Raw genomic sequence first — 26,597 nt, forward strand, 5'->3', positions numbered from 1 at the left:
ATATCAAATAAGGGACTTGTATTGCAAATATTTAAAGAACTCTTATGATTCAATAACAAACTGATATAAACAGTTAAATGGGCAAAGGATAGGAATAAGATATTCCCCAAAGCAAATGTAAAAATGACCAAACAGATATGTGAAAAGAAGTGCATGTCAATTAGCCATTAGCAAAATGCAAATCAAAACCACAATGAGGTATCACCTCATACTCACTAGGATGGCAACAGTCAAAATGATAGACAATAACAAGTGCTGAGGAGCATGCAGAGAAATCAGAATCCTCACACATTGCTGAACAAAATGAAAACATTTAGCAGTTCTCTGTAGGTTAAATACAGAGTTACCATATGACTCAACAATTACACAACTAGATACCTGCCCAAGCAAAAGGAAAATATATGTCCACAGAAACTGTACTCAAATGTTCATAGTGTTATTCATAATAGCCCCAAAGTGGATACAACTCAAATGTCCATTGACTAGAAAATAAAATGTGGTATATTCAAGCAGAGGAATGTTACTCATCCACAAAGCAAAAGGTAGTATTGATACATGTTTAACATGGATGAACCCTGAAAACATGAAGCTATGTGAGATACCAGTCCCAAAAGACTACATATTATATGACTTCATTTATATGAAATGCCTAGAATGGACAGACCCATAGAGATAGAAAGTTGATTGGCAGTTGCCAGGGGCTAGTGTGGAAAAGTGAGGAGTGACTACGAGAGTGTATGCAGTTCTCTTTTCAGGGTGATGAAAATGTCCCACCACTGGACTATAATGACAGCTACCTAACTTAGTGAATAAACTAAATGTGTTAAGTATGCAAATTATCTCAATAAAGCTACTCTAAAAAATGATAAGCATAACTGAGAGAAGGTGTTTGTCAAGTATAACTAACAAAGAATTATTAGGTAGAATTATGAACAAAACTCCCTGCAAATCAATAACAAATAAGCAAACAGAAAAATGGACAAAACATGTAAATAGGTAATTTACAGGGGAAAAAACCCTAAGTAACCAGTCAACATTTGAAAGATTTGTCAAGCTCAGTATACAAATGTACCTTAAAATCAATATAAAGAGTATTTGATAACCATTTATCAAACAGTAGAAAAGTACAAAAAGATATGAACCATAAATCTAGAGAAATCTTTAGACTTTGGTCTAAAGAAAAACTGCATTAGTTCAAAGTAACCCAAATGAAAAAACCAATCACGTTGTCAGTGGTGTTAAATAGCAACCATAAAATACAAGCCATTAAAGGAAAAAAGTTTTAAGAAATTTAATTTCCATTCCTTATGCTTTTCCTCCTATAGAACTATTACATCCAATTTTTACCAGTCTTGTAAATATTAAAGAAAAATTATGCTTAGAATCATTACTCCTTCCTTCCAAAAAGGTAATCACTTCAAATTAATATAATCTCGAAAAGAGGGAAAAAAACAACAGCACCCACGGGAAAATGTCTAGGGAATGACTAAGGGAGAGAGACAGTGAGGCAGTACAATGTGTTCTAAAGACTATGGACTCAGAAGCCAACTACATGGGTTCAAATCCCAACTCTGTAAGTTTCTGGCTACATTTCTTGAGCAAGTTATCTAATGTCTTTGTGCCCAAGTTCACTCTTCTTTAAGTACTTAAACTCAAAGGGGTGTTCTTAGTTTAAATGTCAATATATCCGGACTCCTGGGTGACTCAGCGGTAGAGCCTCTGCCTTTGATTTGGGGTGTGATCCGGAGTTCCGGGATGAGTCCCATGTCGGGCTCTTTGCATGGAGCTTGCTTCTCCTCCCTGTGCCTCTGTGTCTCTCGTGAATAAATAAATAAAATCTTTAGAAATAAATAAATGAATGTTAATATATGTAAAGAGTGAAGAACAGTGCCTGGCACACAGGGGCAGTAAGTACTAGAACAACGAAAACCTTTAGGGACTATAGCAGGGTGTTAAAATAAGTCTTTTTATGTCTAAGATGGAAGAGAATATGCAGCACCACTGGCAATATTAGACTACAGAGTAGTAACTGGTTAAAGGAAAAAGGGGAAGGCATAATGACTAATAAAAGTGTACCATTATTGATGTCTGCATTTTGTTTATTAAGTCTTAAAAAGTCAAAGTTAAGAAACAGACAAAATAAAATATGCAAATATAAGCTTATACAAAGATAATACACAAAGAATTGTGACCTTTTCTAATCCTTTATGGAAATTAAGATAAAGAATTTTACCTCCATTGAAAGTAACCTCTCCAAGGCAGTCCCTTGGTACTTTTGATGCACAGCGTTTATGGCAGTTGAATTTACAATCTGAAATAAAGTATTTGGTTTATTAATTTACGAAAAAAGTCAGGCAGTATCAGATACGGTTAGAGACTTTTTAAAGTTTGCCTTTACTCAGAACTCAGGTTTGGGAATAAAGGTCTTGTTTCAAATTCTGATGCCACCTCTTAATAGGTATTTAACTCCTCAGGGCTCAGTTTCTTATTTTCTTTTAAGTTTTAATTTAAATTCCAACTAGTTAACATAGTGTAATGTGAGTTTCAAGTGTGCAACATAGTGATTCAACACTTCCATATAACCCTGGTGCTCAAAGTGTACTCCTTAATCCCCATTACCTATTTCACCCATCCCCCCACCTACCTCTAGTAACCATCAGTTTGTTCTTAGTTAAGAGTCTGTTTCTTAGTTTCTCTTTTTTGTCCCCTTTGCTGGTTTTTTTTCTTAAATTCCACTTGCATAAAATCATATGGTATTTGTCTTTCTCTGACTGACCTGAGAACAGGAAATAATCTCCCCACTGTGTGCCCCAGGCACTCCTCAAATCATTGTTTCCACACTGTCCCTGGGGTTGTTTGCCTGCCCTTTTCTCCAAGAGCAGACTCGATGCCTCTAGATTCTTTGATGCCTCTAGACTCTTGGAGCCCAGTCCACTGACACTTAAAACTTTGGACATGAAGTCCCTCTGCCTACAAGAACTCACAAAATTTAGCCCACCTTGCTTTCCAAGCCAGTGGATGGGGAAACATTCTCCTGTGCATTCCCCTAAGTGCTCTTCTCTTGCCCTTCTCTATGACCATGGCTCCCTCCCCTCTGCAGCAGCCAGGACCCATTTCTCCTGTAAACAATGTCCTGCACTTCCTACCTTCTTTATTGTGGCCTCTCTCTACACGTAATTGTGGAGTTTGTTCTGTCCGTCTTCAAGTAGATTTCTGGGATATTTAGGATGCTTTGATAGCTATCTAATTGTATTCTTGGGATGAATGAACCTGGATTCCTCCTACTCTGCCACCATCTTCCCCATTTCTACCAATGGTCAGTTTCTTTATCTCTATAATGAAGCTAAAACTATTCGTTTGATAGACACATTGTCAAAATGTTGCTGAGAGCTCCATGTTTCCTTCCCTTAGCCTCACATTCATCTTTCCACATTCCCTTTAAGAGTTTCTCAGGCTGACTACTTTTCCAACATATATCACTTACTTTCAGTCCCTAATTATTAGGGCCTGGTGCATATGCGGAAGAGACTGAGACTCTACAAGCTTCAATTAGGAATTAGCAAGGGCTTTCCCATACAGCCTTATAAGGAAGGACTAAGCTGCTCATGCACAAGATTTCCCACCTTTATGCACAGTTTTCTTTAGCCTGCAAGAACATCAGAGTTGACAGCGTTGCAGATGAGTGTCAGGTGCAACGTGTTCAATACTACTGTGTAAATCAGTGGTTCTCAAACTGTGGTTCCTAGACCAGCAGCATCAGTATTATTAAGACCTTGTTAGAAATGCAAACTCTTCTGCCCCACCCCAAACCTATTATATCAGCAGCTCTGGGAGTGTATTTTAGTAAGTATTTTTTAGGTGACACCAAAATTGAGACCCACTCCTGTAACTACCGTCTACTACTACCTTCCATCTTAGAAATACATCTACCAGCAATATTTGGATAAAAATGATTTCAAGTCCTGACTCAGAATGATTTTGTAATCCTTATAATTCAAGAAAATTCTGGGTATCATACCAATGGCATAAGGTAAAGGTCATTATAAGAAAAAGTCTCATGATTAAAAATTTGGGGATCCCTGGGTGGCTCAGCGGTTTGGCGCGATCCTGGAGTCCCGGGATCGAGTCCCATGTCGGGCTCCCGGCGTGGAGCCTGCTTCTCCCTCTGCCTGTGTCTCTGCGCCTCTCTCTATGTCTATCATGAATGAATAAATAAATCTTAAAAAAAAAAAAATTTAAAAAAAATTGGAGGGTGACAAAACTTGTCTTTGTAAGTGAAATGCCCTAGAAAAATTGATATATAATATTACTATTAATATATCCCATATATCTTAAATAATTGGTGTACTTCTTATTCTCATGAGGTTTTACAAATTGTGACAATAACAAGATTTGTTTTCCCTTTGAAAATGTACAGCCAGATTGTGGCCTGCCTGAGCAAGTATGTTCAAATGGCAGGCATTTTTATTTCTCTGTACTCCTACCAATGGTTTTGTTCCCTTTTTTAAGATTTTATTTAAATTCAAGTTAGTTAACATATAGTGGATTAGTTTCAAGAGTAGAATTTAATGATTTGTCAGTTGCATTTTGTCAGTTGCATATAATACCCAGTGCTGCTTACATCAAGTGCCCTCCTGCCTTCTCATGTTTTTATTGACTTGTTTATGTTTTCTTGTATTTTATATATGCTTTCAAGCTGCCTTGAGTTTTAATTTTCACAGAAGAAAATAAACAGGTGAATGAATGAATACTGCTCTTTGGAACTTTGTTTTCCTCAAATGATTCAGTTTAAATTTTTTTTTTTTTAAATTTTTATTTATTTATGATAGTCACAGAGAGAGAGAGAGAGAGAGAGAGAGAGAGGCAGAGACATAGGCAGAGGGAGAAGCAGGCTCCATGCACTGGGAGCCCGATGTGGGATTCAATCCCGGGTCTCCAGAATCGCGCCCTGGGCCAAAGGCGGGCGCCAAACCGCTGCGCCACCCAGGGATCCCTAAATGTTTTAACTATATTATTTTTTTCGTTTTTAGCTTGACAAGGTGAATGAAAATGACTTTTACTTTTTTTTTTAAGATTTTATTTAAGAGAAAACATACAAGAGGTGGGGTGGAGGGAGAGGGAGACTCCTTGCTGAGCAGGGAGCCCAATGTGGGGATTGATCCCAGGACCCCTAAGATCATGACCTGAGGCTGAAGGCAAACACTGAAGCAATTGAGCCACCCAAATACTCCTTTTTAAGTATCTTAATTCATATTATAAAAATAGAGTAAACACTAAAATAAGTGATTGTTTTTGACTAATAATTAAAATAGCTTAGCTATAAAAATGTATTTCTGAACCAATATAAGCTACTTTCTGAACCAATATAAACACAAACATTATTCTTTTAGAGTTCTAAGAAATTAAACCAATAACCCAGTGGCAGAACTGACTTTATTTCAAAATTCATTAATCCACATATTTATTTTAGGTCCTCTATAAGATGTCGTACTGCTCTGCATATCATTTTAGAATATTTCTGTTCTGTTCAACAGAGCAGCACTATTTATAACCTTTACTAAGATTATCTTATTGGCTAGAATTTACACATCTGTTATTAATGTTCTTTCCCAAAACATTCCTTAGTGGCTGCTTGCCAATACACTTTAGTGTTGATATTTTAAAGTATTAATTTATATATTAATTCATATTCAAAAGTAAGCTGCTGAAATAAAATGTCAACATTTAATTATGCCTGCCTGATAGTTATTAAATACCTGGCAACAAAGGCACAACTCATTCTCTATTTGATGTTCTCCTATGTTGCCATATATGGGCAAGAGAAGTTTTCTATATACGTAAGTTAAATTTACGTACAATTATTTGGTTCTGTATTTATAGTTGCAAAGACCTCAGCTCTAATATTTTATTTAGATAAAAATAGGTAATTCAATTCCTCAACTACATCTACTTGTAAAAAGTAGGATATTAAGAATTGTTAAAATAATCACATAAAAAATAAGTACACAGGATTATAGACAGGCTATTTATACAGCACACTGGCTCAGTAATTACTAAGACATTTTAAACTCTACTTTCGTCTTCAGTACAACATGGTTGTGAAGAAGATATGAGACAAAAAGATAAAATCATCTTAAAATGCATAAAATCATTACACAACCAAAGGAAAAATATTCTATTCTATTAAAAACCTGGTTCATTAAGAGGTGTTTCTAGAATATTAGTATACAATACTGTTTCATATCCAAATATGGATAATCCCTATCACAATTCCAGGGGCTTCTACTATATTCTTCCTACTTTAGTACAATTCTTCTCTGGAGTAACAGTTTTACTATAGCTCTCCTAGCTACAGAATTAAAAACAAAAACAATAAAACTCAGGGTGCCTGGGTGGCTCAGCAGGTTAAGCGTCTGCCTTCGGCTCAGGTCATGATCCAGGGTCTTGGGACTGAGCCTCACATCGAGCTCCCTGCTCAGTAGCAAGTTGAGTCTGCTTCTCCCTTTCCCTCTGCCTTGTCTCCCCTGCTCATGCCCTGTCTCTCAAATAAATACAATCTTAAAAAAGAAAACAACAAAACTTCTGTAATATGTTTGTGTGTATGAATATTTAATGGAAAGAGGAAAATATTATTTTATATTTTGGGTAGCATCTGGGTTTGAATCAGAAAGACTTAACTGAAATATCTGCTTACTAACCATACTATATTGGTTCATGTTAAGCAACCATACCTTATAAATCCAAATTCTAGTTTTTCTCTTTACATTCTAACTTTCCTACAGCGTAATTGTTGGTACATAGTACACATTCTGCAAAGAACAGTTGTTAATAAATAAGTATGTACATGCATATTTGTATGTATTATCTTTTTTAAGTTAACAACTAGGGAACCAATTTCTTTGCCTAACACTTCTGAAATACAAATATTTTGAACCAAATTTGCTAACATATGAATTGTACTTAAGAAAAACATCCAATCTTGGGATGCCTGGGTGTCTCAGCGGTTGAGCATATGCCTTTGGCTCAGGGCATGATCCTGCGGTCCTGGGATCAAGTCCCACATCGGGCTCCCTGCATGGAGTCTGCTCCTCCTTCTGCCTATATCTCTGCCACTCCGTGTCTCTCATGAATAAATAAATAAAATGTAAAAAAGAAAGAAAAAAAAGAAAAGAAAAAAACATCCAATCTTACCTTTACACTGCATTCCTTGGCGAAAGAGACCTTTCAGTAACCGCTTGCAGTACTGACATATTGTGGGACGGGTGTAAGAATGAACAGCAAATGTGTGTGGAACTTTTACTCTGCACATTACCATCTTTTCCATCCAGATTGGGCGACCACTCCAAGAAGGAATTCTCTTACTTGGTTCTTGGTGAACATGTGACTAAAACAGAAGTAATTTTCATAAGTTAATATTAAAAATAAAGTATTAAGAGCAAGACTTAACCACAAGTCATTTATTTTGAACACTGAAGCCAAATATCTAAAAATGTACATCTCAGCAATTTCCTCTGGGAGCTTAACTTACCAACACTTGAATGTGAATAGTACAGATATTTTGCTATTATTTATGCTAAAAATTTTTTTTCATCTTCACAATATGATCCTCTCAATAGATGCAGAGAAAACATTTGACAAAATACAGCATCCATTCCTGATCAAAACTCTTCAGAGTGTAGGGATAGAGGAAACGTTCCTCAGCATCTTAAAAGCCATCTACCAAAAGACCACAGCAAATATCATTCTTAATGGGGAAAAACTGAGAGCCTTTACCCTAAGATCAGGAACACGACAGGGATGTCCACTCTCACCACTGCTATTCAACATAGTACTAGAAGTCCTAGCCTCAGCAATCAGACAACAAAAAGAAATAAAAGGCATTCACATGGCCCATGAAGAAGTCAAAGTCTTCCTCTTCTCAGATGACAGGATACTGTACGTAGAAAACCCAAAAGACTCCACCCCAAAATTACCAGAACTCCTAAAGCAATTCAGCAGTGTGGCAGGATACAAAATCAATGCCCAAAAATCTGTGGCATTTCTATACACTAACAATGAGACTAAAGAAAGAGAAATTAAGGAGTCAATCCCACTTAGAATTGCACCCAAAAGGGAACCCTGGGTGGCGCAGCGGTTTAGCGCCTGCCTTTGGCCCAGGGCGCAATCCTGGAGACCCGGGATCGAATCCCACGTCGGGCTCCCAGTGCATGGAGTCTGCTTCTCCCTCTGCCTGTGTCTCTGCCTCTCTCGCTCTCTCTCTCTCTCTCTCTGTGACTATCATAAATAAATAAAAATTTAAAAAAAAAATAAAAAAAAAAAGAATTGCACCCAAAAGCATAAGATACCTAGGCATAAACCTAACCAAAGAGGTAAAGGATCTATACCCTAAAAACTACAGAACACTTCTGAAAGAAATTGAGGAAGACACAAAGAGATGGAAAAATATTCCATACTCATGGATTGGAAGAATTAATATGTGAAAATGTCTATGCTACCCAGGGCAATTTACACGTTCAATGAAATCCCTATCAAAATACCATGGACTTTCTTCAGAGAGTTGGAACAAATAATCTTAAGATTTGTTTGGAATCGGAAAAGACCCCGAATACCAGGAGAATACTGAAAAAGAAAACCAGAGCCGGGGGCATCACAATGCCGGATTTCAAGTTGTACTACAAAGCTGTGGTCATCAAGACAGTAGTACTGGCACAACAGTGACACAACAGACACACAGACCAATGGAAGAGAATACAGAACCCAGATATGGGCCCTCAACTCTATGGTCAAGTAACATTCGACAAAGGAGGAAAGACTATCCACTGGAAAAAAGACACTCTCTTCAATAAATGGTGCTGGGAAAACTGGACATCCACATGCAGAAGAATGAAACTAGACCACCCTCTTTCACCACACACAAAGATAAACTCAAAACGGATGAAAGATCTAAATATCAGACAAGAATCCACCAACATCCTAGAGGAGAACACAGGCAACACCCTTTTTGAACTTGACCACAGGAACTTCGTGCAAGATACATCTACGAAGGCAAGGGAAACAAAAGCAAAAATGAACAATTGGGACTTAATCAAGATAAAAGATAAAAAGCTTCTGCACATCAAAAGAAACAGTCAACAAAACTAAAAGACAACCTACAGAATGGGAAAAGATATATGCAAATGACATATCAGACAAAAGGTTAGTATCCAAGATCTATAAAGAACTTATTAAACTCAACAGCAAAGAAACAAACAATCCAATCATGAAATGGGCAAAAGACATGAACAGAAATTTCAGAGGAAGACATACACGTGGCCAACAAGCACAGGAGAAAATGCTCATCACTTGCCATCAGGGAAATACAAATCAAAAACACAATGAGATACCACCTCACACCAATGAGAATGGTGACAGGAAACACCAAATTTTGGAGAGGATGTGGAGAAAGGGGAACCCTCTTGCACTGTTGGTGGGAATGTGAACTGGTACATTCACTCTGGAAAACTGTGTGGAGGTTCCTCAAAGAGTTAAAAATAGAGCTGCCCTACGACCCAGCACTGCTGGGGATTTACCCCAAAGATACAGAAGCAGTGAAAAGCCGAGACACCTGCACCGCAATGTTTATATAGCAGCAATGTCCACAATAGCCAAACTGTGGAAGGAACCTTGGTGTCCATCAAAAGATGAATGGATAAAGAAGATGTGGTCTGTATATACAATGGAATATTACTCAGCCATTAGAAACAATGAATACCCACCATTCGCTTCAACGTGGATGAAACTAGAGGGTATTATGCTGAGTGAAGTAAGTCAATCGGAGAAGGACAATCATAATATGGTTTCACTCATATGAGGAATATAAAAAATAGTGAAAGGGATTATAGGGGAAAGGAGACAAAATGAGTGGGAAAAATCGGAGAGGGTGACAGAACATGAGAGATTCCTAACTGGGAAACGAACAAGGGGTAGGGGAAGGGGAGGTGGGCGGGGGGATGAGGTGACTGGGTGACAGGCACTGAGGGGGGCACTGGATGGGATGAGCACTGGGTGTTATACTCTATGTTGGCAAATCAAACTCCAATAAAAAATATACCTAAAAAAACCAATATGTATATCCACTGATGAACTATTATTTGTCAGGCACATATAGCATTTTACAAATAAAAGTCTTAAAATGAATTTGTGACATATTTGGATCCCTTGAAAAACGTTACCAAGAAATTAATCACAAGAAAAATAAATTCAGAAAGTGTTATTATTGTTCATGTTGAATTACTGAACATGATGTCTGAAAATATTTTAAAACATGTCCTGGTTTTGCAAAGTTATTTTTATAAATACTAAAATATGTGTTAAAGACTGAAGTCTAATGATGATGATATAAAAAATGGCAGATACAAATTAAGACAACTTTACCCCCAGTACTTATGCTTTAGGAGGTTCCTTGATTTAAGTACTTTCTAGTTATTTGGGCTTTTCGCCCCAGATGAACAAAAAGGAAAATTAAAGTTATTGATTAAAAATTTTTGCGTAACCTGAAGGATAACTAGATACTTATAACTATGATCTTTTCTACATATACAAAGGAAATGATCAAATTAAATTATAGGCCAGTTTAATATGGCCCATCACATTCATTCAACCTTTACTGATTATATTATAGACCAGACCCTACACTTTATATCACAGAAACAAAAATGAATATAGTCTATGTTCTCAAGCACAGAATACCAACTCCCATCTGGATGATGCAGATTTTGCTGTAGCTGCTTGCATCTTCAGTGTCAGAACTGAGATCCTGAGATCTTTCATAAGCCTTCCATAACTAGTAATATCTGTAGCCCAGGGAAGTTGAATCATTCTACATTGAGATGTTCAACCAATAAAAGCAAAAGAAGCCAGAAGAAACCAAGGAACAGAAAGTATATGAAAGAATGAAGGGAGAAGCAAAAAAAGGCTTTTTGGAAGAAAGCAGGAAGACGGAAAGGAAAAAAAAGAAAAGGGCATACAAATGGAGGAGAACATTATAAAAAAAAACACAAATACAGTTTCTGATGGATGGTTTTTCACTAATGTGTCTCCACAAATGTTCTAAAGCAAATTATGAAGCAGTTTAAGAAAAGTACATAAAGAATGTTTAAACCCAAACCAAACTTGCTTGCTTCAGCTTCCCAAGATCTCTCGCTATATATAGTCTGGCTGACCCACCTGCCAGGCAGCCTGGTACAGAGCACTTTCAGCAAAAGGTACGCCACAGTGATCCTGCAAAGCTAATACAGAATCCAACGAGAACCAGAAACAGATGTAGGCTTTTGTGCATCCCTGGCTCTCTATTCTCAACACTCTGCTTCTCTTGCTTCTACCACTTTTGGTTTGTCTCTTTTATGTTTAAAACATACAAGACAGAATAAGACTGATTTGCCAAGTCATCAAATATATAGGATACCCCTAAAAGGAAAACCTTTCATAACAGATCTCTTCATATGCCAATGTCCAGCTAGCGACTGACTGTCTTTTGTCAGGTTCTCCTGGGATTGGATATCAGGAACATGATACAAAAAGCATGTGTGCTAGGAACTACGCAGGGGACTGTGGTTGGAGCAGCCACCTAATTACTACACCTACTTGTGTAGTAATTTATTTTAAATATGAAAAAATAGGCTCAAAAGGATGCATATTACTAAGTGCTAGTATCAAAATCAAGACTTGGCCCTATGTCTTCTACATGGAAGTCCAGTGATTCTTAATCTTTTCCCCATCTAAACACACCTAGGCATACACAATCTTATCAGTGATTGTGGCTTATCACTCTGTGGAGTGAGGAAGGCAAGAAAGGTATGGAAGACTGAACCAGAATCTGGAGGAGGAGGATACTGGTAAAATGTGCACTTGAGAACACACAGGGGAAGAAGCAACATTGAAATCATGGGAAACATCAGTACTGCAGTTTCCTCTTCCACATCTTTATTATTTCTCCTTTTTTTCCTGATTTTATTTTTTGAACCCCAATTCTCTTTTATGCTCTTCACAGAAATGGGGAAAAGAAAATTGAATTTCAGTATAATTGTTTTATTTCTTTGATTCAAAGAGTATATTCCTCTTTCAGTTCCAATGATAATTCCCTTAGCTTAGTAACATTCAAATAAACAATTCAGGGCTTATTTTCCTACTTTTTCATCTGTGATATAATGTTCCTGAAAGTAAAACTCACATGGTAACCATCATTATAGATAAAAGAAGTTAAGCAACTATAGCACCAAAATAAGGTTCTTTGAAAAAATCACCTAGAGCATTTGGTGAAAATGGAACACTGATAGAGTTGAGTGAAAGTTCTCCTGCCTTGCTCTAATGGCCCCTCTTTACAAACTACTACTTAAATTTTTATTTATTAATGTGTAGCCAGAAGTTCTCTAAAAGTAATCCAATTATTTTCACAGTATGAGTTTCAGCTAATATTTGAAGTGAACATTTGCTCAAAAAACTTTCTAACAATGTTGCCAACTCAATTAAATGTAATAATAAAGGCAATAAAAGCATTTAAGGGGGCAATTCCCTAATTACACATATTTGACTTTGGAATATTATTCAGTGAAAAAAACACCTCCACTTTTATGCACACACTTAGCCCAACAGTTTCTTTTTACCTTGATTCTGTCCTGTCCTGGCCCCTCAGGCATTTGCCCAAATGTACTGCTAGGAACATTCCTCTTTCTCTCATCTCCAAAGAGCCATCATTCAATTCTGGTCTCCCCTGCCTCAGTGGTCCCGTTGTAACCAAATTCAGTGAACAGCCTATCTTCTTGTGCTCCTCCCTCTCTTTACTTGCTTCCCTTCAGACTGACTTTAAACCTATAACAGAAATTGTCTTCTTACATATAAATGATGACAACCTCAGAGTCAGATTCAGAAGTTTCTCCCAACTGGCCTTTTTTCAAGCTTATCTCAGTTGTCAGTGGTCACAAGGAAAAAAAGGTTAATTATCTTGGCTACTCAGAAACTTTTCTTCCTCATTCCTTATCTATGAAATCAGGATAACAACTGTCATACCTTCCAGGACTGTGGTGAGGATTACATGAGAAAAGACAAGTAAAGCATCCAGCATGAAGCTTGGCACGAAAAACTTAGGAGGCTCTCACCGTGTGGCCATTTGTAGTTAGTTCTTCTCTAACTCTGGTTCATTTTCAAAGTTGCACTCATTTCCTCATTGCTGTCTCCTCTATTCCTTTAGAGTGTCCTCTTTTCCCACTCTCCCTTCCCTCTGATTTTCCTCCATGAGCCCTTCTCTTACTATGCCTTTTTCCCTTTTGAGACTGCCTAATTGGACTGATAAAAACAACCTTTCTGAGGTATGTTCCACTCTACAATTTCTCCTTGTTCTGAAATACTCTGCACAATTTAACCAATTCAAACATGTCACTCTACTTCTTCTACTTCTCTAAAGAATTTTAATCTTCAGGATAAAATGTAAACTAATGACTTAAAACTTGACACCTTATTATCTGTTCTGTCCTGCTATTTCCTAAACTAGTATCACTCCTCTGGGGTAACTGGCAACCCAGCATCATTGGTAGAACTCTTACAACGTATCTATCCCAGGGACCCCATTCCTAACTAAGTTTCCTGTGCAATTCATCTATAAAATGCACTAACTTTTCAATTACCAGTCTTTCCCCAAGCTCTTGCATATGTTTATAATAACTCTTTGCTCTCAGTTCCTTATACAATGGCACTCTTTTTTTTTTTTTTCTAAATTAAACATCTTACATTAAGGCTAAACAAACAACATGGAAATACGGGATTCTTGTGAAAGAACTTCAGAAGCTTTTATTCTGATGCCTCAGTATAACAAAATATTGTGGCTACGATATCAAGACAATAGCCCAAAGGCTTGAATTTGCCATTAATTTATGGAAAACCAAAGGGGTTACAGAAGCAACTAAATGATGAGATTGCAATCTATGGTCGAAGATCATTTTAAGGACTAGCAAATGAACAAAGGAGTTATTTCTTTCTTCCCTGATCTACTGTTCTACTCTTTAGAGGTACAATATATTAGGGAAAAAATCACCGATTTAAAAATAATATCTGGGTTTAATTCTAATATTGCTTACCAATTTGCTCTGTGACTTGAGTCAAGTTATCACTATTGAGTCTCTACTGTCTCATTATGTAAAGAACTACTAAGATATCTCATTGGAATATTGTAGGGGCAATGGGTTCACTCACTCCTTCATTCATCACTGAACACCTACTTAGTACAAGGTATTGTGCTGGGCATGGTAGGGCACACAAAGACATGAGCACTGTCTAAACAGATCATAAATTTCTGGAGGACATTATGATATTAAGGTAGAATGCTATACACACCATTAGAGATGTTTGAGAAGTGGTTTGCCATTCAGCAAATAAAATAACTTCTAGGTAAAGGGAAAATCCAGGAAAGTTAGCTGTTGAGCCAAATCTGGAAACAGCATATAGAAGGGACACAATAAGAGCAAAGGTAGAGGGAATAATGGTGTGCTTGGGGAATGTTGAATAAAACAGATTGCTGGGGCGGGGAGGGGGGGAGAAGAACGGGCTGTTGGAAACATAGAATATATAAAGGATTCCTAGTGGAGAGCGAGATAGAGCTATGTATTAAGCTATAGTGAAATAAGACGATCTGACTGTAGTGTGTAAGATGAAGTGAAGTATGGGAACCAGAAGTCGAATACCGGTTAGGAGGCTAATGCAGTGGTCCAAGTGATAATGTGATCCCAAAGTATACAAAATGCAATTCATTACCACTAGTAAACTCTGTCTCCAGTAATACATTTTAAGCTTCTTAAGTGTACCAATGTGAGTAGTCTTTAGTACATAACTTATGTTCTAGGATGATATCATATATACTGTAGAAATACAATGAATAAGTAGTAAAATGCCTTTTTGTTGCCTTAAAATACATACCTCTTCTGTGGGAAGGGGTACATAATCAGTCTGTAGGAGTCTTGGAAATGAGAGGCCAGGTCCTGGCAGAGATACATTTGATAAACGTCTCTTTCTTACTCCACTACAGTTATTTGGAATCTTGAAAGCACATCGTTTGTGATAATTTAATCCACAGCCTAAATATATTTTAAAAGTAAAAATATAGATTAAAAAACTTTAATATATAATAAGCATGTTACATAAAAAATTGATGCTTCTTTTATTTATTTTCTCTGGCAGCAACAGTAATCCTAATTACGAACTTGGATGACAAGCTAAATGGGAGCCAAAAAACTCAATGCAAATTATTAGGCTCCACCCCAAACTGAATCAGAAAATCTGGGGATGGGTCCCAGCAAAGTATATTTTAACAAGTCCTCGAGGTGATTCTGACACATGGTAAAGTTTGAAAACAACTAGTTCAAAGCACTTCAGCAAACTGTGCACTGTTTACCAAACTCCTCCCATGACTTGTAAAAGTAATATGAAATCTGAATTTCAGTACTCGTAATTTATTTTATAGCTTGTTTATATAGCTTTCATGGCACAAGAGCAGTTGAGTAGTTGCGACAGAGACTATTAGCCAATAAAACTTAAAATATTCTGTAAATATTTTACAGAAGATACAGAAAATCTTCATTGACTCTCCACCTTAGAGTACTTAGAGGACTCAGAAATGTGCATCTGACTCCTACCCCCAGCAACTCTAATTCAGAACAACTAGATCTGTCCAATTCTAAGCTCTGGTTATCACCTACTCAGCAACCAATGATCTTATTCCTTCATTAATGATGAGAAAATGCAAATGCAAAATCCTATTTCAAATGATACAAAAACTTAGAACACATACCTTCACATTTCAGTCCTTGACGTACCAATCCCCAGAGCATCTCACCACAATAATCACAAAAAGTAGGAGCTTTATAAGAATGTACGTATAGAGTATGTGGACGAATCTGGAAATCTTCTACTGTGGCCAAAGCTTTTAAAAAGAAAAGTAGCAAAATAAAACCTGTATCTGTAATTGCAATGAGATTAAGAATGTTGATGTCAAAGTATACGAAATCTTTTTTTCTCTAAAAACTTCATTTATCATAAAAATAAACTGTTTTTGGCATTTAATATTGTGGTTTTCAAACTATTTTAGGAAGTTCATCAACTCCAAATAATTTGAGCTCCAAAAGTAGGTCTGTAGGTTGATATTTCAACCTCTAAAAGCATATTTACATACTGACAAGAACACAAATAGTTGGTAGGTTTATTCCTACAATTAGAAACTGTTTAACTTATAACACTGGGAAACATAACACTAAAGTTAAAAACAAACAAACAAACAAACAAAAGGCAAAGAACCCCACATAAAACTGTGGAAACTGAGGAACTTAACCTTAATGGTAAACTCTCTGAATTCTAACTTAGGATCGCAGTTCATAAGCTGTCTGTTCTTGATAGTTAAGAAAAAGAGACACTCCTTCTCTTTGTGAGCAACTGAACACTAGTAGATACATATACCAGTAGATATCCTCTCACCTCCACCTGCAAGTCATTAGTGGATATCTTTGGCCTGATGAAGGGTCCAGGAGGAATGGGTATAAGTACTACCTCCAGGGAGGACAGGAGTGAAACTCTTCCGGAGTGGAGAGGAAGACAAGGATTGAGAAACGTATACATCTTGGAGTGGTAGTGCAGATGAATGATTAATGTAGGGACTAGATTAATGGAAAGGATCAAGGACTAAGGAAAGGTGTTGGTAGAGAGGATCTCAAGAACAGGCTGCAAAGATGAGTTTGAGAAGTAGAAAAAATGGTGGCAGAAGTCTGGACTCTTAGCTGGCTTTCCTTCCTTTCCCTCACTCTCTTTTCTCTCTCCCTCTCTCCTTTCCTGTCAAACAAGAAGTTCTGCAGGCCTACTAGGTACATTCTTTGTTCCTCTACATTCCTTGCCAACAATCCTGCCCATCTGCTGTTGGATGAGATCAGAAACAGAAGGAGCTAAGAACAACAAATGGCAAGAATGGGTGGGGGGGAAATGAGGGAGGTAAGAAAATGTGCACTTGAGAACACACAGGGGAAGAAGCAACATTGAAATCATGGGAAACATCAGTACTGCAGTTTCCTCTTCCACATCTTTATTATTTCTCCTTTTTTTCCTGATTTTATTTTTGAACCCCAATTCTCTTTTATGCTCTTCACAGAAATGGGGAAAAGGAAATTGAATTTCAGTATAATTGTTTTATTTCTTTGATTCAAAGAGTATATTCCTCTTTCAGTTCCAATGATAATTCCCTTAGCTTAGTAACATTCAAATAAACAATTCAGGGCTTATTTTCCTACTTTTTCATCTGTGATATAATGTTCCTGAAAGTAAAACTCACATGGTAACTATCATTATAGATAAAAGAAGTTAAGCAACTATAGTACCAAAAATAGGGTTCTTTGAAAAAAAAAAACAAAAGGCAACAAAATAAAAGAAGCTATTTGCTTACCTGAAAGAACAACTTCTACTAGGTCTCCTTCATGTATTTCATCTGCTGAGGTAATCAGCTGCAAAATATTTTCTGAGTTCATGTCATGGCGAAAGAGAAGAATTTTGTCATACATGCCAAAGAATCCACACTCTGGAAACTACACGAAAACAGCACTTTATCAGTATAGCCAAAGGCTTCTATTTTTGAGTAAATGTCTCAATCTTTTGAAAGAATTTTACACATAGTTCTTAGCCTAAAACTGTCTGCTAACAATTCTATTAATATCTAAAAGAGCAACCACGTATCCTTAATTTTCAGATTGAAAAAAAGAACAATAAACTTAAATTATCATCTTAAAGCATATATCTCTTAGAAGTATAGGATTTCTTTATTCAGTTATTGATGGAGAATATAATCTTGAACTTAACTGCTACTCTATATTACATAGCCTGAGATAAGCAGTCTTTCCTGTCCTCTAGACCGAGCTTCCTCCAAAGCTACTAGCCAAATTAAAATTAATTAAAATGAAATAAAATTAAAAGTTCAGCTCCTCTGTCACTCTAGCCACATTTCATGTGCCTAATCACCACCTTAACTACTGACTTGCCTATTATTTTGGACTATGCAGATATAGAACACTTTCATCATCACAGAAAACTCTACTGAATGATGCTCCTAGAAGATTAGTAATTCTCAAACTATAGTCACAGGAGTATCAATTCCAACATTTTTGACAAATGCACCTAGGGCTTCTAGCATTTATCTGATACTTTTTTTACTCTCTGTAATTACAAGTACATGATTTTTTATGGTAACTTTCTTTTTACTGTTTTGGGTTCTTAAGATTTATTTATTTGTGAGAGAGAGAGAAAGCGCATACAAGCGGGAGAACCAGACAGAGGAGGAGAGAAAAATCTCAATCAGATTCTGAACCATGGAGCCTGACACAGAGCTCAATCCCAGAACCCTGAGATCATTACCTGAGCCAAAATCAAGAGTCAAATGCTTAACTGACTACATCACCCAGGTGCCCCGGTAACTTTCTTTTTAAAAAACCTTTGACCAGAGCAGAAGATTTGCAGATCTGTTCACATGCTCTATATATATTATTTCAAGGCTTCTACACTTTGTGACTACAGAGCTGACACTTTTGGTGTCATACAAAGGACTACAATATGCAGGCATGAGCTCTAAAAGTTTTTACAGTTAATAAAGTTATTTAAGAGAAAATTTTAAGTACTGGCCTTACAAAATTAATTTCTAAATCAAAACCAAGACCATCTTCTTCTAAAGTACCAGTGCCTTGAGAAATACTGCTGTAGGTATTTCAAATTTCTTTTATCTCAGAATTGTATATCCTCATTGACTTAATTGGCTCCTCAGAGAATATCCTTTAATGTACTACTATACAGCATGTCACTGGCCTGCACTGAATGGCTTGATATGTATGTCACACTAAATTGTAACTGCGTTTATTGCAGGGATGTTGCTGAGGATATGGTTCACCTACTTCATATGGTAGCCCTTCTTTGTGAGGACTCAAAAGAAATCTCTCTGGTTGGTATTATGATATGAACAATTTGATCATGCAACTACTTACTCATGTATTCTTTTTACCCACTGGAAAAAACAGCAAAATTTGTGGCCCACTCCCAACATGAATCTAGGATCTTATAGCATGTGTTTTAGGTGGAAATGCCTTATCTTCTGAATTTAATGTTTCCATTAAAAATTCATACACACACACACACACACACACACACGCATATATATATAAAAACGTCTAAATTTTATTGGAAAATATTAAATTAAAAAATGAAAACAATGACTTAATTAGAAATTGGAGTTGAATTTTTAAACCTGAATAATGAAAAATACAGAAATATTTAGAATTTTTTATATTAATTCTACTTTCAGTTGAGTTATTAATAACACAAAAAACCACAAAACTTTATAATATGCTTTAAAGATATATCTAACAGTATAATAATTTTCAATTGAAAAGTAAAATATAGGGATCCCTGGGTGGCACAGCGGTTTAGCGCCTGCCTTTGGCCCAGGGCGCGATCCTGGAGACCCGGGATCGAGTCCCACGTCGGCTCCCAGTGCATGGAGCCTGCTTCTCCCTCTGCCTATGTCTCTGCCTCTCTCTCTCTCTGTCTCTCTCTGTGTGACTATTATAAATAAAAATTAAAAAAAAGTAAAATATAGAATAAAAAATGTATTTTTATTACATTTTAATGCTTGAAATTAAAATTTTATAAAATTTTATTATCAAATTAGAAAACATCTAATAGGAGTAAAAAGTCTCCATAAATTAGTTGCAACAGTTTTTTAGTATTAATAAAAAAAGATTCCATATTCCATCCTGGAATACCTGGGGCTCAGTCAGTTAAGCATCTGGTCACAAGCCCCTTGTTGGGCTCCCTGCTCAGTAGGAGTTTGCTTCTCCTCCCTCTGCCCCTCCCCCCTGCTCGTGCATACTCTCTCTCAAATAAATAAAATCTTAAAAATATATATTTGTATGAATAAAACTCATTTTTAAAGTTCCACATTTTTTTTGCATGTCTTCTAAGTGCAAGGGATTGGTCCCATGGTTTGTAAAGTAAAGCCGCCCTCCCCTCCCCAGGATCTTATAATCTATTAGGAAGATGGAAATCAAACAAAATATAACATGCTAAGGGAAATGCCAAAATTGAAAAACAGATAAAATTCTAGAAGAGGGGAAAAAAACTGTAATTAGGAATGTGGAATATCACTTTAACATTGATAACTGAAGAGAATCATAAAAAGAGAAGCAAGGTTTCCATGGGCAAAAAGTGAAAGTGAAAGTATAAAGGTTGAAGTGGAGAAAATACATAAATACATTAATGGGAGAAAGTTAAGTGGACCTCTATGACTGAAGAATGAGAGGAGGGCTGAGTAGAAAGAAGGCAAAAATGCACAGAGGAGCCCCATGGGCTCAGTCAACAGAATGGGGTTCAGGCTTTGCCACCTACTAACTATAGCAGCTCATTAGATAAGCTGCTTAACCTCCCTATGCTGTTTCTTGTCTATAAATTTGGAGTGACAGGAGTACTGGCTTTATAGGACTCTGGCCAAAATTAAATTACTTGATACTCTAAAATAGTAGTGTCATAAGTAAATACTAGTGGTTCTTATTATCTTACATCTAAGGGGGGAGAGACGAAAAGAATCCCAGAGAAAGGCAGTGAGTGACATGGTCAAATCTGCATCTTAAAAGCATAATGCTGATGTGTAGTAGGGACTAGAACAGGAAGAGACTAGAGCAAGCTCCTAAAAAAGGCTGCAGCTATTGGTCAGGAAAGAGGTAGCAGGGTCTGGATTATTCAGTAAGAAAATGTAAAGCAAGACAACAAGGAATAATTATCTCTCAAATCTATCTTTGGTAAATTACATAGATCATTAGTATTGTTTTGACCAAACCAGGAGTCCCAATAACTAAAGAGCTAAACAAATATATTAATGAGAAGAAAAACATTAAAAAACATGTGGCTTAGAAAAAAAATACATATTAAGTAATCTTCTTGATAAACACATGACCTAGTGAATTCATACTGGCATTAAGAAACTGAAGAGCAAATATAAAGAATGATAGGGAGTACTAAGAATATTTACTTAAAATAAGCATTTGTGTACCAGGCTGGAAAACCCTCAGTGATGATAAAGAAGTAATTTTCCAATCTAGCAAATGTTTACATAAACTATATTCATCTATAGGTTGAGAAATACATAGTTTCAAGAGGGGAAAAATGTACTAAATATCTTGTAAAAAACAGATTTCTGGGGATCCCTAGGTGGCGCAGCGGTTTGGCGCCTGCCTTCGGCCTAGGGCGCGATCCTGGAGACCCGGGATCGAATCCCACATCGGGCTCCCGGTGCATGGAGCCTGCTTCTCCCTCTGCCTGTGTCTCTGCCTCTCTCTCTCTCTCTCTCTCTCTCTCTCTGTGACTATCATAAATAAATAAAAATTAAAAAAAAAAAACAGATTTCTGCTATTCACAATTATGATTTATAAGTGTGATTTGGTAGGATATTTAGGAATCATCTGAAATTGAGAGCACAAAATGAAGCAACAGAAAATAGGGTCTGAAAAAAAAAAAGCAAAGGAGTATTAAGTATTGCCATCTAACATCAGAGAAGAACTAAAGCCAAGTTTTAAAAACATTATGAAGTCTTAAGGCATGGGCATATTAAAAATAAACATCTAAAAAAAAGAGGGCAGCCCCAGTGGCTTAGTGGTTTAGCCCCGCCTTCAGTCCAGGGCGTGATCCTGGAGATCCAGGATCAAGTCTCACGTCGGGCTCCCTGCGTGGAGCCTGCTTCTCCCTCTGCCTGTGTCTCTGCCTCTCTTTCTCTGTGTCTCTCACGAATAAATTTAAAAAACAAAAAAACAACAACAACAAAAAAAACAAAGGAAATAAATGAGCACACACTTTGAAAGATCTAAACAATTATACTGAGAAAAACCCCCACAAAAAACAAAAAAGCAAAACCATGTTAATTATTTCAATATATAGGTCATAATCTTTAAAAATTCAGAGGGGCACCTCAGTGGCTCATTCGGTTATGCATCTGCCTTCAGCTCAGGTAATCTCAGCTGAAGAGATCAGGATCCTGGGATCAAGTGCTGCATAGGGCTGCATAGGGCTCCCTGCTCAGCGAGAAGTCTGCTTCTCCCTCTTCCTCTCCTACCTCTCTACCCCCCTGCTTGTGCTCTCTCTCTCAAATAAAACGAAATCTTTTTTAAAAAATTCAGAAATAAGATTTTCAAGCAGGAATCATTCTTAAGCCATATCTCAACTCTAGTGTATAGAATCACCTTAAAAAATGATACTAAGGCTCTCTTCCCAGGTTTATGGTTAAGCTCTGTGGAGTAAGACATGGACACCTGAATTACAAGTTTACTTTTATATAATTCAGTATGTTTATTATACATATTGTTTGAAAAACAGACTATTTTTAAAAACAATTTTTGAGTTACAGAAAAATTGAGACAATAGTACATAGAGATCCCATATAGCCCACACCTAGTTTCCCCTATTATTAATATATTAATATATTAATAAGGTAATTACAGTTAGTGAACTAATACTGATACATTATCATTAACTAAAGTACTTTATTTAGATTTTCCTTAGCTTTTACTCAATTACCTTTTTCTGTCCCAGGATCCCACAGAATACTTACCTTTAACTGTCATGTCTCTTTGTCATGGCCTCTTTTGGCTGTAACAGTGTTTTCTCAGACTTCGCTGGGTTCTAATGACCTTGACTAAACACCAGGTATTGTGTAGAATGCCCCACCATTAAAATCTAATTGATGTTTTTGTCATTGTATTGGAGATATGGGTTTTGGGGAAGAAGAGGTAAAGTGTCGTTCTCATCACATCATATTTAGTGTACCTAAACCCAACAGGATTTGTTGTTATTTATGTAGACCTTGATTATCTAGCTAAGGTAGCATTTGTCAGGTTTCTCACTGCAAAGCTATTCCATTTGAGCCTCTAATACAGTACCCTCTGGAAGTCAGTCACTATGTGCAGCCCACTTTTTTTTTTTTTTTAAAGATTTTATTTATTTGAGAAAGAGATACCACACATGCATGTCCATGAGCAGAGGTTGAGGAGAAGCAAGCAGGGCAGAGGCTCCATGCTGAGCACAGATCATGACACCACAACCCCAAGATCATGACCCTAGCCGAACCCAAGAGTTATATACTCAACCAAAGAAGCCACCCAGGCACCCCTGTGCAGCCCACTCTTAAGGAATGGTGAGTTAATGTTCCTTCTCCTTGAAGGCAGAATATCTATATAAATTATGTGGAATTCTTCTGCATGTGAGATTGATCTATTTTCCCCCATTTGTTTACTCATCCATTTATACACACATGTATATTCACAGATAACTTATTAATATTTTGGGATATAATATACACTTTTTAAAACTAGGCAATTTACTCACATGGCTCAAAATTTTTAAAGTATAAAAGAATACAGTGCAAAATCTATGCTGGAGTTGCCCAATTATCCCTGCCACAGTCAATAATGTTGCCAGTTTTCCTTAGTATCCTTCTGAAGACATTTTGTACCTAATTCTTTTTTTTTTTTTTACACAATTGTATACTTTTATTTTACTAGTTCCCTACTGATGTGATATGGGTCCAGGAAAAAAACAAAGGCCAACTGCTTTGAATTCAAATCCTGATCCATTTCACTTACTCAATGTATAAATGTGACACACTTGCTTAACCTCAAGTTTCTGTATCCCCTACTTCATAAGGTGGTCATGAGAATTAAATGAGTACACCTAAAGAGCTTAAAACTCCTAATCCATTTTGGGCGCTATATAAATCTTAGCTATTGTTTCAAATCTTTTGTTATTACAAACATCCAATATATAATCTTATATATGTATCTCTTTCCACTTTTTGAGTATATGAATAAGATTACTTCCTAGAAGTAGATTTGCTAGGTCAAAGAATACACACATTTGACACTTTTTTTTTTTTTATTTTTTTTAGAGAGAGCACGTGCATGCGGGTGAGAGGGTGGGGGGAAGAAGCAGGAGGAGAGGAAGAAAGACAATCTTAAGCAGGCTCCACACCCAGCATGGATGAGCCCAACATGAGGCTTGATATCACGACCCTGAGACTGTGACCTGAGCCAAAATCGTAAGTCAGACACTTAACCGACTGGGCCACCCAGGCACCCCTTGACATTTTTAGATATTGCCAAAATGTTTTTATAGAGACCATACCAATTTATGTTTCTGTAAGCAATAATGAGTACTTATTTTTTCCACATCCTATTTTATACTATTAGTCAGCTTATGTTACATTAATAAAATATCATAAATGGAGTTTCTGACACAAATTTATTTTCTCAGATTGCAGGAGGCTAGACTCCTGAGATCAGGGTATTAGCATGGTAAAGTTCTTAGGAGGCCTCTTCCTGATTTGCAGACAGCCTTCTCTCACTGAGTGCTCAGATAACCTCACCTCCAAAAATGCACATGGGAGGAGAGAAAGACTCTCTCTTCCACTTCTTATAAAGCCACCAATCCTATCAGACTAGAACCCTCTGACTTCATTTAACCTTAATTACTTCCTAAAAGTCCTACCTCTAAAGTCACACTGAATGAGAGTTAAGGCTTCAATATATGGATGTGAGGGGTGGGGAGGAAACACACAATTTAGTTCTTAATGAATCTGTTAATGTTAGGTAAAAAATGGTATTTCAGTATAGTTTTAATTACATGAATTTGAACATTTTTACATGCATACAGGTCATCTGTATTTCCTTTTCTATACATTAGTTATTCATATTCTTTGAGCATTTTTAATGGATTAACAGATCTTTAAAACTCCAAATGTAACCATTCCTCAAAATAGTTCTCATACGTAGGAAATCCTTAATAAGTCCTCAACATTATCAAAAAACACAAAAAACCCTGTATATTTAATAGCATATATGTTGAATTTCTCAAAACGATATGATGCCAATAAGACATCCTATACAGAAAAAGCTTTACCAAAATAATAGCTTTATTTAAGCCAGACTCCAGTAGAAAGGAACAAAAGAACTTTTTTCCCTTTCAAAGTTGTATAATTTTAAGAGGAAGATATTCTAGCAAACTAATGAAAATCAATTTTTTAAAAGATGTTATTTATTTATTTATTCATGAGAGACACACACACACACAGAGGCAGAGATACAACAGGCAGAGGGAGCAGCAGGCTCCATGCAGGGAGCCCAATTGCGACTCGATCCTGGTACTCAGGATCATACTGAGCCAAAAGCAGATAGTCAACCACTAAGCCACCCAGGCGTCCCTGAAAATCAACTCTTGATTACATTTATAAATTCACAATTTTCATTGGACTCTTTTCTCTTTACCATCCAGAACGCAAGTCTTAGCTAATAAAATGGTATGACACTTTCTAAGCATTCTACTTGCATGGGAAAGAAAGTCATTTGTGATAGGGAACAAAATTAGAAGAGCAGCAGAGGTGATAACACACTTAGTAACTGTCATAACTGTCACTGGCTATTTATTTAGCTTATTCCTAAACTAGGGCTCTTAATCAAGGTAATTTTGTTCTCCAGAAGGTATACGGTGATGTCTTGAGACACTGGGATTGTTACAATGTAGGTACTGGCATCTAGTGGGTAGAGGCCAGGGATGCTGTTAAACATCCTATGATGCATAGGATACTGCACAGAACAAAGAATTATCCAGCCTAAAATGTTGACAGTGCTGAAGAGAAACCCTACTCTGGAGAATAAAGGGGTCAAGAATATAGAGACTGAAAATATGGAAGGAAGTTGACAAAGAAACCTACATATGCCCATATTTCCTTCCCTGGCCTACCTCAGTCTTGATTAAAAGAAGAAAAGAGGAAATGAAAGAAACAGCAAAAGAGCTAAGCAAGGTAGAACCAAATAGGCCTTTAATTTGGCCTCATTCCAAATTCCCCCAGGCTTTTCTACACTTGCTCTCTACAGACTGTGCAAACGACTCCTCTTGACTCTGCAAAATGAAGTCTTTTCCCAGTCCACATAGGAGAGGAATGGAATTTCATCCTAAATTATCAAATGCTCACCCCTTCCTTTTTTTTTTTTTTTTTAATTTTTTATTTATTTATGATAGTCATACAGAGAGAAAGAGAGAGAGCCAGAGACACAGGCAGAGGGAGAAGCAGGCTCCATGCACGGGGAGCCCGACGTGGGATTCAATCCCGGGTCTCCAGGATCACGCCCTGGGCCAAAGGCAGGCGCCAAACCGCTGCGCCACCCAGGGATCCCTGCTCACCCCTTCCTTATGCATCGCTACTCTCTTTGCCCACTTTACATTCCGCATGTCTTTATTTTTACTATAAAGATGGCTCCAATAACAAAAAACAGCATCTTTCTATACCCATCTTAGGAAATTACTTTTGATGGTATTAACACTTGTTTGTAATTAAAAAGTTCCAATACTTAAAAATAAAATTCCTTCAAGCAATACTATATTTTGAGAGTTATTTAAAATGAACAGTTTAAAGTTCATGTCATAAAAATCGCATCAGTAAAATGTTAGATGAGGTAAGTTTTCAAGTTTTTAATTCTTCTTTGTTAAATACAATTTTTACACATTAACACGGC

The 26,597-nt window shown here is 36.7% G+C and overlaps 1 protein-coding gene across 2 annotated transcripts in view; it reads right to left on the bottom strand.

Moving 5' to 3' along the window:
- Positions 1-26,597, bottom strand: part of PRKD3 (protein kinase D3) — an 88,225-nt gene that overhangs the window by 29,451 nt on the left and 32,177 nt on the right. For both annotated transcript variants that reach the window (XM_025454159.3, XM_035700834.2), the window contains 5 exons: positions 17,450-17,588; positions 15,815-15,946; positions 14,944-15,101; positions 7,192-7,384; positions 2,234-2,311 (listed from right to left, as the gene is read on the bottom strand). In XM_025454159.3, coding sequence (XP_025309944.1) covers positions 2,234-2,311; positions 7,192-7,384; positions 14,944-15,101; positions 15,815-15,946; positions 17,450-17,588 — 700 coding nt within the window. The remainder of the gene's footprint in view (positions 1-2,233; positions 2,312-7,191; positions 7,385-14,943; positions 15,102-15,814; positions 15,947-17,449; positions 17,589-26,597) is intronic.

The sequence above is a fragment of the Canis lupus genome, chromosome 17 (genome assembly GCF_003254725.2).
Source record: "Canis lupus dingo isolate Sandy chromosome 17, ASM325472v2, whole genome shotgun sequence".
Taxonomy (NCBI): domain Eukaryota; kingdom Metazoa; phylum Chordata; class Mammalia; order Carnivora; family Canidae; genus Canis; species Canis lupus.